This window comes from Protopterus annectens, chromosome 13.part0 (genome assembly GCF_019279795.1).
Source record: "Protopterus annectens isolate FY-2018-M chromosome 13.part0, PAN1.0, whole genome shotgun sequence".
NCBI lineage: Eukaryota > Metazoa > Chordata > Ceratodontiformes > Protopteridae > Protopterus > Protopterus annectens.
The window spans coordinates 703,834,109-703,849,492 of record NC_056747.1 but is presented as its reverse complement, the minus strand read 5'-3'; the positions used below and the strand labels follow the sequence as shown (position 1 = coordinate 703,849,492).

Here is a 15,384-nt window from a genome sequence, read left to right as displayed (position 1 = left end):
TGTCTGGGCCACAAACAACAACAAATGTACATAAATTAATAAAATCATTTTTTTCAATATTGGCAATGATGAAAAAATAATACAGCTGAGATTACAATGAAAAGGCAGTTGTAAAAATGAAATGTTAAATTGCACAATAACTTGGACATTTTAGTAGTACCAATTTAAGCCAGGACGACAAATGTTTTGGAAACTAAAGAAAGTAAGGAGATGGCAGAGGGAGTTGATTAATGGGACTAATAAGAAAATAAGGCAAAAATGCATTAAAGAAAAGTCTGACAGCATAGAGGACTGAGGCTAGCCATTGATGAGCTACATCATGTGGTACAAAGTTTGATTCCCACAGCTTTTGTTTGCTTACTTTGTGACCTTGAGCAAGTCACTTAGCCAGATAGTGCTTTGGGTTAACTGGGAATTTGAGCTAGACTCCTTAATGGTCTACCAGACTGTACGCCTAACCATTACCTATTAACCTAAAGCATGTAAATTGTAATTAATGGCTTCAAAAGTTACTGCTATGATTCCTACTAAAGTGTAACCAGTTGATTCAGTAAGAAGGGTAAATGAGGATTTCCTGAAGGGGAAAGAGTAAGGAGATTTTAATGTTAATAGATAAAGAGTTCCTGACAGCAGGTGTAAGCTCAATAAAAGTGTTTTTTTGAGTGGAGTGCAAAAGGGTATACTTGTAAGAGGCTAATTCAGAGATATTGTTCTCTGAGGGAGTAGGGTGAGGGGGGATTATATGTTTTTGTGTTGTGTGCGGTAGAAATTAAGGAAAAAGAGTGCATACATATAGATTTTCAGAGCAAATGAAGATAGGCATCTGTGTGACATGAAGACTTTCAATAGTATTCATTAATAACAAAGCAACTAACCAACATTTTTTTAAATGTGTTCAGTCACCATAAAAGAAAATAAACTGTGCTTTCAGGACAAATGCTTACATTAAAAGCATTGCATCGCAGCCGAGTTATGGTAATGTTAAAGATTAATATGCTTTTGTTGTTGTGGCATCTGATGTCAAATATTCTGTATAATATGTAAGTAACTAATTAGAATGTCTAGAGGTGGTGTGAGATAATGATTAATAGTCTGTGGTGTTCTCTTATAGAAAAGTAGCTGATGGATTTGAGGGAGCTATTTGTGTATGTGGGTACCTATCTTCATTAGTAGAGTGCAATATAGTCTTTCTTTAAGTTCTACAAAACGATACGAATATCACAGTTATTTTCAGCTGTAGTTTTGAAGACATGTAATCATATACTTTTTTCAACTAGCCAACTATGAGTCTCCACAAAGATTCCAGTAAGTGAGGAAATCTGTATCATCCTTCCGAGAACAGAGCATCATGGCTTCTTGAGACTGCAAAACATTTAATGACCATTTCTGATCTGTTATTCAAGGAGTTGTTGTCGCATTTGCCCAGGATGGGAAGGTGCCAAGGCCCAGTATTGCATAGCCCCAGGTGTTGATGGCCAGTGAGATGAGAAACACTCCAGCAACATTTAGTATAGCCCCGCATTTGGCCTAAAAATATTAATGGATAAAAAATGGGTTAAATAATGAATGGTGATATAATGCAAGAGTGACAGTTATAAGCACAGCTTAATTTTATAAAGACAAAAAGTATTACTTACCTGGAATAACTTTTGTTAAATTATATGTATACCATTTGACATGGATAAAACCTGTTTATGTAATATGCAATGCTCTACATTACTGGCAACATGTATCTTGCCACCTAACTTCAGGGATAGCAGCAGTAATTAATAGAAGTGCAGAGAAAGAAAATAGGGGCCAACATTTCAGCGACTAGGATGTTGGCATGAGAAGATTCAAACAAGCAGAGTGATAACTGCTAGATTATATTAGGCTATGAAGACAGCCTGACTGTGACCATTCCCAAATGACCAGTTTGTTTTCTGCCTAACATGGTCAAAGTTCATACTATCCTAAGATGCATATGTTTTAGTAGCTAGTAAACTGACTTTCTAAAAGTCTGGAAAATCTGCTTCATAGAAAAAATATCAGTGCAATTAATTCTAATGAACATAGGGTATTCCATCTTATCAGATCACTGAAAGCATCCGTTACTGCACACAAGAGTAAAAAGGGGATGCACTAAACAGTGGTGTCAGACCCATCATCTACCCTAAAATGAACACCATAAGCATAATATCATGCATATAAAGCAAGTGGGTAACATGTCTTTAAAGGAGGACCCAGATTCACCCTAATATGTTGAAGTTTATTTGAATGCATGCTTAAGGTGTGTGTTAGTGTGTGATTATGTGCATGTTTCTGTGTTACCTTTTCATTTCTTTGGTCTTCTTTACATCATATTTCAAAGATTTATTGAGTTAAGAGACAGTTGCTTTGGTCTTTTCTGCATAATATTTCAAATATTTCTTGATATCTGAAGAGTATATCTATTTTTTCCTTACATAATGTGGCATATTCAAAGTAATATTAAGGGAATTGCTTGGGAGTGGACTGGTAATGGTGAAAATAACATAGAATTTCAGTGTAATGTGGTCTGCCAGGTTTAACACTATCATGTCCTTGTACAGCATCTTCATTTTATTAGTCATTTTTCTTAACCAAATTACTGCCACAGAAACAAACATAATCTTACATTATCCAATTTTTCCACTTCAATACCAAAGGATTAGTTACCGCAGGTGCCTCTGAACTGTCACAGATGTTTCTTTCCAAAGCTCAAGCTCTTTCTCTAATTCCCACAATATACCTTGCTTTCACCCTGACACTCCAGAGTTTGCCTGCTGCCATAGCATCTAGGCACAGATCAATCAGGCCTGAGTGATTGTTGTGATAAGTTTTCCTTTTTTCCTTTTTATAGCCCTCAGATTTTGCTTACAACCTACCTTTTCATTGATTAAATCTATATATGTTGTAATTTGTCTGTTGTCTGTCAGAATCTTGCCCTCAGTTGGGAGGTTTTCCTTTTCTTTTCCTTTTTATAGCCCACAGATTTTGCTTACAACCTACCCTTTCATTGATTAAATCTATATCTGCTGAAATTTGCCTGTTGTCTGTCAGAATCATGCCCTCATTTGGGAGGTTGGTCCTAATGATTTCCATTGCTAGTTTACATTGAGTTTCTTTTATACTTTTCTGTCCAACTGTTTAAATAGCTGTTAGCTGTTGGAGAGTGCAAGACTTTTCTAGCTGTTAGTTGTGTCCATTTTTAACTACAGTGCATGTTTCTGTTTTTTAACTGTAGATTTTGGTTCATAGCTTCACTATGGAAAAAATTGGACTTAGGGATTTAGAAAGGTTGGATCATTGTGGCCATAATATTCTAGTCCAGGGCACACATGAGCTGTGCATGGCATGCCTGGGGTTGGAATACATAAAAGAGAATTGTAGGATTTGCAAGGCCTTTAGCTATAGGACAGTCCATGAGCATACATATATTAATATTAAAGTATATTTTGCCACTGGGTTGAACCCCAACCAGTTGAGGTAGTTCACGGCTCATCCCAAGCTTCTCCATCAGGGGCTTCACAGTTAATATACACCATTATTTATGATTTTTCTTTGAGGCGTTATCAAGATATTTGGACTCCCATTCCTACTCCCCCCAGTTATTTAGATCTAGAATGCTTGCCAGGAGTCTCTTTGCTAGCCTTACCGGATAATATGACATGTTCCAAACCACCTGTATCCATGGAAGACAAAGAATGACACTTTCCATCTATTTTTCATGCTCCTTTCCATGGCCTGGTTTTGGCATTAAGAGTTATGGAGAGTTATGGGTGCACTGTCAATATGATAGTTACCAGGGATGGATGACTTCTCAAAGGATACTATTATGCCTTTTTTGGCATTTAGTTTTAGTCCATGGTTCTGACAGCAGTCATTTGTCTGTGTCATCCACTCCTGGGGAACATTTGTGTCAGTCTGAGATTCAATGACAGCTCCTAATTTGCAATCATCTGCAAATTTTGTCAGCCAGAAACCACTGACATTAGCCTTGAGGGACTCCAGAGGCCAGTGACAAGTGGAGTCCCTCAGGGATCAGTCCTTGGACCACTTCTTTTTGGCATGTACTTCTCAGAAGTGGTAGTCCACAAAAAGAAGTTCTGTTGTCCTTCCCTTGGGAAGCAAAACAAAAACTCCTGAAGATTTGCTGGAATATCCCATTCTGGAGGCAGTCATGGGTCACATATTTGTACTACCAAGCATGGTTGGCCCATGATACAAGACAAGTGGGTAAAGGATAGAGTATCCAGAGACTATACTCTTGCCTTTTCAGAAACACCCAAGCTGGCATCACTTTCACTGCTAGTCATCCTACCCCATCAAAAGGGGATGGGAAGAGTAGAGGTTATCAACCTTCTTCAAAAGAGAATGATCCACAGGGTCCCACCAGACAAGTAGGGGTATAAGGTGTACTTAAAATTCTTCTTAGTTTCCAAAAAACAGGGATCTCAAGCCAGTCTTGGATCTTAGCAGCCTAAACCTTTAGGTATCAAAACTCAGTTTCTGGATAGTAACAGTGCAATTGCTGTTCTCTTGCTTACAGAAAGGAGACTGGATGTGCTGAATACAACTCCAGGATGCCTATTTGCCCATCAAAATTACCAAGGTTTCTGGACATTCCTGCAGTTTCAACTAGGATCCAGCCATTACCAGTTCAGAGTACTGACATTCAGTCTCACCACAGTTCCCTGTGTGCTCACAAAGTATATGGCATCAGTTGCAGTTACAGCTCATATGAGACTTAGGGGAACCAGGATTTTGCCTTACACAGATAACTGACTATTTTTCTCAGCCATGTCAGAGTCATTAATAAAGATAAGGTATTACTTGCTCTGGCTTTTTATATCTATGGGAATATCAGTGAGTATTGTGAAGTCCTAGTTGGAGCCATCACAAGATCTTGTTTTTATAGGTTGCCATCTGGACATGGTTCATAAGTCTGTGGAATTGCCTCAAAGAATACTTTCCTTGTAGTCTGCAGTCAGACAGTTGTTAAATCTCACCACCCCAACCTGCCTTTGCTATAGGTCTCATGGCAGATACTATTCGCCTCCCACCCCTCCCACCAGATACTACATGAAGATGCTACAATGAACCCTAAGAATGCAGTGACTGCAAATATAAGGATGGTCATTTCAAGTCTGCTGTGCTTATCTGCAATAGTGATTACACCCTCCCAGTCTTACCAGAGAATGTCCCTATAGTGTGGGGAGACGTTGCCTAGTTCATCTATGAGACAAAGACACATCAGAAGCAAACTGCACATCAATTTATTAAAGATAAGGGTAGTCATCTTAGCACTGTCAGGATCACTCCCCCTAAGGGTGTTGTAGCCATTCACATAAACAATATGTTGGTCATGTGGTACATCTATAAACTGGGTGGCATCAGGTGCTGTCCCCACTGTTGAGAAGCCAAGAGAATATAAGAATGGTTGAAGTTCTTGGAACATTTTCTTATAACAATGCACATCTTTGGCTGAGCCAACTGTCTGCTACACAGGCTTAGCAGATACATTCTGATGTCCCATGAGTTAGTAGTATGGATGATATTGTATCATTTGTGTCAGTGTGAGATTCAATGACAACTCCTAATTTGCAATCATCTGCAAATTTTGTCAGCCAGAGACCACTGACATTAGCCTTGAGGGACTCCAGAGAAATCAATGGAAAAGTCTTGCTGCACTCTGTTTGCATCATTGTGCAAAATCAAACAAAGCAACTTATTTGCCTTTATCCTTCCATGGAGTCATACACCCAGGGATGCTCTAGTCCATCAGATGTGGATTCTATATGTCTTTCCATATCTACCACCGCATAGAGAGAGTCCTTCCAAAAGCCAAGTTATGCAGAGGGAAAGAAATCATCATAGCCCCATTCTGGCCTCGACATGTGGTCTGCCATACTTTCATCTCATTTCAGAAGCCCCTGCTTCTAGATGCACTTCTTTATTTTTGACCCACCCATCTTGTCAGGTTCATCCAGACATTTGCTCCCACCAGTTAACATCATGGTTCCCCCAATTCCCCTTGATGGCCAGGGACCCATCTTACCTATCTAAAGTGGTCCAAATTCTTATGGTGTCACAGAAACCATCCACGAGGTTACTTAAAAAAACAAATAAAAAAAGGTTTTCCATGGGTCTTCTAGTGAGGCTTGGACCTTTTTTCTTCTCTGATTCCTTACATAATGTCATTTCTGTTTACACTGTTTGATTCTGGTTCCATCTTCTCTAACATAAGGTTTTGTCTGGGAGTTGTATCTGACTTTTACTGAGGATTCAACTCTACCTGTCTAGTGCACAGAATATTTGCAAAATTTTCCTAACAGGAACCCTTCTATTGTTTCTTTCCATTAAAGGTGTCACCACACTTGGGATTTCAATTTTATCCTGGAGAAACTTACTTTCCTTCTTTTAAGACTGATCTTAAGTATCTCTCATGAAAAACCCTTTTCCTCATAGCTATTAAATCAGGTAATGAGTATCTGAACTGCATACCCTATAATGGCATGCCTTATACTTGATATTCCCTAAGGATAGAGTCTCCCTATGAGCCAATCCTTCCTTTATACCAAATGTGTCATTCAAAATGAATATTAACCAGTATTAACCAGTCCTTTACTCTGCTAGTATTTTCATCAGTGTTTGAATAGAAGAGTGTAAACTATACTGTCTAGACATCTTCAGGCAACTGGTATTTTATCCAAAGAACTAAATACAATAGAAAGCACAATTGGTTATTTGTGTCATTTGCAGCTAATACTTTAGGAAAAAAAGTAACCAAAGTGACATTATCCAGATGGTTAGCAGCCTGCATTGCCTCTTCACATGCCTCTAGTAATAAAACTCCATCAGATAAACTAAGGGGACACTTTACTAAAAATCTCCAAATCTTCCTAAGGGGAACCCTTCTATTGCTTCTTTTCATTAAAGGTGTCACCCCACCTTGTGATGGAGAAACTTACTTTCCTTCTTTTTTTTACTGCAAGTCTCCAAAAGCAAAAACAAGACTGGGGATTCCCTCTATTCCCACCACATTTCTAAAATCTGGAACAATATTCCCCAACACATTTTAAACATCGCAGACATAACTCAATTCAAGAAGAACCTAAAAGACTATTTATATATCAGCTGGATCTGCTCCTGTATCAACCCTGGCTAATCTCTCCCCATATGTATTCTTACCTAACCTGTGAATCAATACTTTCATTCCTAATGTATCCCTTCTTCTAACCCCTTTCTTCTCTTTATCTACTTATATTAATTCTGATTAAAAAGCTAACCTTTTCTCTTAAATACCTTCTGTGTAAACAAAACAAAACAAAACAAAAAACTCATGCTTCCATAAACAAATGTTTATGATGTTTATTTATCAATGTGTACTATTGCTTATTCTCATACTTGTTGATGTTCTAAGATGCCAATTGTACATTTGTATGTGTCTTTTCATATCAATGTATTTGTCCCATTTATATTTATACCGATGTAAATTGTACTTCTGGAGCTTTTCTCCCCGGGCCTCCACTGAAAATGGGCTCTCACCCAGATGGACTATGCCGGGTAACAAATGTAAAATAATAAAAACATTTTAAGACTGACTTTAAGTATCTCTCATAGAAAACCCTTTCCCCTCAGAGTTATTAAATCAGATAAAGAGTACCTGAAATGCAGACCCTATAATGGATTGCCTTGTACTTGATATTCCCTAAGGATAGAGTCTCCCTATGAGCCAACCCTTCCTTTATATGAAACGTGTCATCCAAAATGAATATTAAACAGTCCTTTACTCTGCCAGTATTTTCCTCAGTGTTTGAATAGAGGGGGAGTATAAACTATACTGTCTGTACAACTGCAGGCAGCTCAGGTATTTTATCCAAAGAAGCACGATTAGCTATTTGTGTCATTTTTAGTTAACAGTTTAGGATTAAAAAATAACCAAAGTAACACCATCCAGATTGTTAGCAGCCTACATTTCCTCTTCATATGCCTCTAGTAATAAAACTCTATCAGATAAACTAGGAAAACACTTTACTAAATCTATAAACACATTATCAGCTTTCTGCAGGAATTTACCAATGGATGATATCCATGCTGCAGTGACATGGGTTTCACTGCATACTTTTGCAAGTCACTGTAAGATAGATGTGATCTCTAGATCCAGGTATTGCTTTGAGTCTGCCACATTCCATGGTATTCTGTTATGATGCTACCCAAGATGATTACCTGAGGACTCTGTATTGAAGTGGATGGACTGGATGATATAAGATACAATAGTTATGTTCTTACCATGAATAATGTTGGATCTTCATTTTGCATATTCCTCAACTTCAACACCCCCCCCCCCACCAAAAATGTCACTTTCTAATTATCCTGTCAGACATTGCAGACTATCCTGAGGCCTGTTTACGGCATATTACTATAGTTTGTGGAAAACTTGAATAGAGTTTCAGATGAAACATGGTGCATTTGCAAGAGTTAGGAGAGGAGTTTGAGATTTGGAGAGAAGTGTAGTGGCCAGTCCTTTAGTATTAAATTGGATGGACATATAATGAAGATGCAGTGTTATGGTAAGTACATAGCTGTTTTTTTTTTACAGTGGAGACCCAGAGAGAAAATTTTCACATCAGAAGCACATAAACAAGTTCAAGTTCAAATTTAGATTCAAGCTTATTATAGTGCTTTTTTTCTAAAGCAGTCTATAATAACACAAATTCAGATAATGAATGTCCAAATTTTAAACCACATAATATTTACAAAAAAAAACAAATGAAAAAAAACCTCTGATAAGAAAATGCTTCAAAAGCACAAGACATAAAACAAGATAGAGCTGATGTCATACATAAATAGTGACAAAAGTAGAAAAACAGATATTCATAGCATTCTATATTCATAAATTATGTTAAGCAGAATCCAAATTTAGCATAGTAAAAGTAATAGCCTGTAATAATATTATTCCATACAGTTTTTGTGGTACATCTCAAAGTCCATAAGCAGACATAAAACAGCCAGGGTTGATAAACAACACAAACTAATCATAAAGTTTTGTGCAGTGACAGAATCATAGCCCATGAAAAATATATAACATCTGTAACTGTATTAGCTCCAAATGGTTTATTAGAGTCACCTGAAAATATCTGTACCTACCATGACAATCTCCACATGACAAAACCAAGACTTACCCAGAAATAAGAAGAATTCACAAAGGACAAATGTTTGATGAATTAAATCACATAAAACAAGTATCCCATCAAACGCCGGACCTTGGAATACCAGCAAACATTAATAGTAAATTCTTAAACAACTTCCATCTATTAAACTACCACTGCATTCAGCTGTAATGCAAACCAATCTCATAAGAGACTTTTGATACAATTAACATCTGTTACACCTCTCCTGCATTTGAACCAATATGTCAACAGACTGAAGTCCAACACCTTCCATCAGCAGCAGGGCAACTATCTGCACAAACAGCTAGATTTTGAGTGAAATATACACAAAGTTAAATAACTGAGATAAAAATACATCAGAGCTCAATGCTGTGACAACCATTTGCTGCCAACTTGCAAATGTTGCTATATCAGCCAATTTAGAATAGCCAGACAACCTAAACAGCACATCTGTGAGAATTGGAAACAAACCTATTTAACTGAAGAAAACATATACAGATTCAAAGAGAATATATAAGCTCCAGTCAGCCACCATCCAAAGGTCCAGCTGTCATGACTAAAGTCCTGACCATGGGGCAGAAACATGACATCAGCAGTACCAATGCACCACCATGCTACTGAAATAATCAGCATCCACATACATATGCACACAAAACTTGTATGGCCTCCATTGTCGTAGCTGAGCTGATGACTAGAAACAGGTGAAGTTCCAAGTGAAAAACATGACTACTGTTGTAGCCAAAGGCTCAGGCTGTGGTGCCTGAAGCATGGCGGTTCAGATAGCCTGCTAGAGGATGATCAATAACAGCCACTGGTTATATTGAAGGGAAAACATTGGATAATTTGAAAAACAACTGTTGCCCCCAAAAATCAAGTGGCTGTTATTCTTAAGTGTCACACACATAAAGGTGTTTGACTTTTTTAAGTTTGTAAATATCTTCTGGCTATTGACTTCTGACCCATAGTAAATGCCACTTATATCCTAGAAGACAACTAATTTCAAGTTCATTTTACAAGTAACCAAAATATGTTTCATAAAGATGATCTACTTTCTGTCTTCAGTTTGTTAATAGGTGTTTTTGGACAGGAAGTATACCTGATTAGGCTTATGAAAGAGGGTATCATGAATGTTTGAGCCAGTCTTCTGATTCAGAATGGGGCTATATGAGGGTTTCTGACTGTATCAGGGCCTTGCCTTACAGGAAGGAAAGATGGTTGTTTCCAACAAACAAGGTTATCATTTGCATTCACTGCAACTTTATTGGGAAGGTCAGCAAAATATTGGGAAAAATGAAATTTCTCAGCTACAAGTTGAGCTACCTGTGAAATTTTCAGCTGCTGAAATTCCTGACAAACTCCTTTGGGGTGCAGTCTCATTCAGTCAGTCAGTCAATCAATCAATCAAATGTGTATCTGTTGGCAGCTTTTCCAAGGCACCTTATAAAAAAACAAATAAACAAGCCAGTTATTAAAAGACAGCAAATGAAAAACTAAGTAATAAGGTATGACCGGACATTATGTTACTGATCTAGATATTCAATCCCTAGGGGTATAAAATGTCACAAATCCCATACAAGTACCATACTGTCACAATGGTCTGATTAATATGAGTATTAAAATAAGCTCTGAGAATACTTTATGTACCTGTTTTATTTCACTTGTCTAATCCATGAATTTAGTAATCTAAATAAACTGTAGGCCATGATAAATTAGTTTTCACAGTAGTTAGTTGGCTGACTGCACGTCTAGATGATTATATATCATTTTGTGCATCAATGTTCCAACTATTTGTACATCTACTGTTTGTGGTGAGAATATCTCACAGCTGTACTTCCTAAATGATGTTTGGGTAATGAAGGGAAAGTCTATTGTAACTTAATCTGCTGTCAGATATAATTTCTGGACATGGTTTGTTAAGTATGGGAGACTAAACAGGGAGAAAGACACATTTATGTAGGAGTCACTAAACTGGTGTATTGATTGATTTTAATTTCTCCTTCATTCAATGCATTTATTTTCTGATACTCACTTTATCACTTTATTGTATTCATGGTTGCTGGAGAGCAGAAGCCTCCCATGCAAACAATATACTAACAGACCTAAAACAGAGAATTTGTTCACACACACACACACACACACACACACACACACACACACACACACACATATACATGCATATATATTGCCATGCATTTTTTTCAACTACTGATTGTAAGACTATGGAAAACAGCAGGTAATTGAGCAAGTGATGTGTGTGTGTGTGTGTGTGTGTGTGTGTGTGTGTGTGTGTGTGTGTGTGTGTGTGTGTGTGTGTGTGTGTGTGTGTGTGTGTGTGTGTGTGTGTGTGTGGTGGTAGGGGGGGTCCGGTTCAACAGTCTTCCTTTGAGAATTTGATGATGTAGAGATTTGAGCATTTTAGGCCTTTTACTATACATAAATATTTTAATGGATAATGCAAGGAGTGTGAATGTGAAGGGTATTGGTAAGTATGTACGGTAAGGTGCTAATTAGGATAGGGTTGCCACCTTTTCAAATGCTCAAAGTGGGACATTTTTGGTACGAACATCAAATTTTGCAGGCTAAAACATACCCACGGCCAGTACAAAGGACAGAACTTCACTTTTTTGCCTAAATAAAAGCTTATTCTTGTAGCATTTTAGTTGTTTATTCTGTTTCTTATAACATTTAGGTGCTTCAGATACAGAATACCTGTTTTAGAAAACTATTACATTAAAAGCATTGCATCACAGCCGAGTTATGGTACTGTTAAAGATTAATATGCTTTTGTTGTTGTGGCATCTGATGTCAAATATTCTGTATAATATGCAAGTAACTAATTAGAATGTCTAGAGGTGCTGCATCAGAAGTTTGATGTCCCTTAGCAGTTTCTTGACTTTTTCCTTGCCATGCAGTTTAACAGGTAGTTCTTTCCTAGAAGACTGATCATGTTTGTCAAAGCAAAGGCCTGAAATGCTTAGTAATCTTTAAACTTAATTACTGCAATAGGCTTGTCCTGTGTCTCCTGTCATGCATTTTATATGCAGTGCCTACAGTGACCATCACAGTTTTAACAGATTAGATAATGCCGCCCTGAAAATCACTTGCTCACTTGTATTAGAATGCCAGTAATAATTGCTTGAGGCTACTGTGCACTGTTTATGGAGTTTCACCATTCTCCAGTTTTCTGTGACCATAGAAGTGGTGTATGAATATGTCCCAGAGTATGGGGGTAGAAAGGCTTGCCCCATACTAAAAATATTGTTTTCCATGCCATTGGAATGACTGTGTATTTTTAGTCAGTTGTAATTACTCAAGTATTTTTTGAGAGATCATGTTTTCATCTTATACAGTGGGAGTGCTATTGTATGATGGTCAGTGTTGATAAGGGTTTCACAGTGGTTCTAGACACTTTTGCAACACTGCTTTGTGAGACTTGTGATTTCATATGAGAGCTTGAAAGGACAATTTGTCACAGAGGGCTATTGACAGTTGTGGACTTTTCTTAGTCCGAAAGGAACAGCAACTGTGGACTTGTTTATATCAGTTTTGGAAATACTGCATTGCAGCTCCCTCTGCAGAAGTTGTAATAATATTTGTCTCTCCAAAATATTCAAATTACAGTTTTATGGACTTTTGACCATATAACTCGGTCATTAGTCCATTCATTTTTTTTTCTAGTATATAAAATGAAGCTGGGTTTTTCAGACAAGAATGAATAGCTTGTTTATTCCTTGCCAGAATGTTTTGGAGCAGAAACAATTTTGTAACTTGGTGAAACACTCCAACATTCAGGTCTTGACCACTAAGATAACACAACTTTCTAAATTCTCTATATTTGTTTAGAGATAAAGTAATCTTATTCATTATTCATAACACAACTGTTTGTCATAGACTCTGAATTCTTGGATAAACCATAGTAGAAATATCTTTTATGGGGATGGGATACATGTGTTCACAGTGAAGCAGCCTAAATTACAACTATGCAGTTTTAGAAGTGTAAAAGCTAAGTCCAAATACCCAGGCAGCTGAAAATGCAATTACAAGGAAGTGACATTCCATACAAAAAATGTGCTTGCTGAGCAAATTAAAATGTTTTTGCAAAGAGGCAAGTTTGTTTGTACCTCCATATCACCTCTAATAAATTGTTACTGATCAAAGAAGTACTTGGTTTAACAATCAGCCCAACTATTTGTCATTACTGAGGTTATTTAACTTCAGAATTATAAAATATAAGTTAGCAATAATACAGTGAAACCCTGTAAAAACTTATCAATCTACCAGTTTTCTGGGAAAGAGATACAAACTCCTGACTATGACCTAAATGGTGTGGGATTATAATCAAGGAAAATGAAGTCAGGGCCAGTCCTTAGAGTTTTAGATTCCTAAGATTCATCACCCAAAGACTCCCTATGCTGTGGAACAAAATCCCGGTATATGTGAGGCAGAGCACATCGCTGGCCTTGTTCAAGAGAAATCTTGACCAATGGATGGGAGATCGCAGATATACCCCAGGGATTACCTCAGTGTCACTGCTCGACAGAGGCACAGCAAAATAATGGGTATAGTTCCCCATACTAAAGGGGTGGCGTAAGCCACAAAACTATGGGCTAGGCTTGTAAATGCCCTCGGGCAGATAGCCTAGTATGAACCTATGAACCTATGAACCTATGAACCTAATATGTAGGATTATCACATTTCATTCTCTTCTTTTTGAAAGATGAAGCTGATATATATTTTAGTACAGAACAGAGAGTGTTTAACTACTAAGAGTACCCCATCTTCTCCTTTATTTTTTTTCTGTCTGGTCTGCAAATAACATAATTTGATGGAGTGACTTGTTCATCTTTAATGTATTTTACCTAGGGTTCTTTCTAGGAAACTACATCAGGACATTTTTTCAGTCCAGGCATGAAGCCTGTCAGTTTCATTTTGGACACTTTTACAATTTACATGGGCTTTAAGTACAGTGTTTGCTGGCCAGAGTTAGTCAGTGGATCATAGGATACATACAAACATATTTATCTTTTATTTTTATTTTACATTTGTTTACTGGGAAAGTCCGACTGGAACAAGGTCCATTTACAGCGGGGCCCGTGTTGAAAAGCTCCATAACATAACTGTACAAATACAACAAATGACAAAAAAATTTCTGTACAGAGGCATATACACAATCAGAGCTCCATGTCTTTATATAACAACACATAATCCACGATTGACAGAAAATTTCTATACAGTGGCACATATGCAGTCAAGGAGATTTTTCATACCTTAATTTGATTTGAGCAAGCTTGGTATATAGGTTCTTAGGTAGGTACTACGCTACCTGCCCGAAGGCATTTATAAGCCTAGCCAGACTGTGGTGGCTTTCGCTGGCCCCTTAAACTAGTTCTGTGTGTCTCTGCCCAGCAGAGCCACTGAAGTGATCCACAGGGTAAACTTTCTGTTTCCCATCCACTCGTCAAAGTTTCTCTTGAAGAGTGTTAGCCAGGAACTCTGCCTAATGTAGATTGGAATCTTGTTCCAAAGCATGGGAAGTCTCTGGGACAGGAATCTACCCCTCCAGCATGTCCTATTTATTGTTGTGGCGAGGTTTAGATCCCTAGAGTGTGTGGCTCGAGGGGATAAGGTTTTCCTTAGGTGGAGCATGTCCATCAATTCTGGGTTGGACATGGACTTGTATGTCAGGCAGAGATCATCTCTGATTATGTGGTATTCAACCAAGTACAGCTGGAGTTTCTTCAGTCGAGCTGCATAGGGCATCTGTTTGAGGCCAGTGATCCTCTTGGTGAGGTACTTCTGTGGTCTTTCTAGCTGTTGCAGGTGTCTTGTAAGGTACATCCCAAATGGGGCGTTGTACTCTATGATGGGTGGGTCTGATAAGTGATAAGTAGAGGGGCACAATGACCTCTTTTGATCTGGATGCAAACCCTTTTGTGATTAGGTGGGCCACATAGAAGGATTTTCTAACCACTTTGGCAATGTGATTATCAAAGGAGAGATTACTATCTACTTGGGTCCCCAGATCCCTTATTACATTTTCCGTATTTAGGGGACTACCACCTATGTGGTAGTTTGTGTGTACTTTGTTTTTTTCCAAAGGGAATGACTATGCACTTTTTGGCATTTAGCTTGAGGCCATGATTTTGACACCAGGTATCTGTCTCAGTGAGACCCTTTTGGAGGATGTCTGTGTCAGACAGAGAGTCAATTA

The 15,384-nt window shown here is 37.8% G+C and overlaps 1 protein-coding gene across 1 annotated transcript in view; it reads right to left on the bottom strand.

Annotated features, from left to right (window-relative positions):
- Positions 1–1,109: 1,109 nt before the first annotated feature.
- Positions 1,110–15,384, bottom strand: part of SLC13A2 (solute carrier family 13 member 2) — a 688,970-nt gene continuing 674,695 nt past the window's right edge. The window contains exon 11 of the mRNA XM_044054394.1: positions 1,110–1,527. Within this exon, the coding sequence (XP_043910329.1) occupies positions 1,399–1,527 (129 nt within the window). The 3' untranslated portion in view covers positions 1,110–1,398. The remainder of the gene's footprint in view (positions 1,528–15,384) is intronic.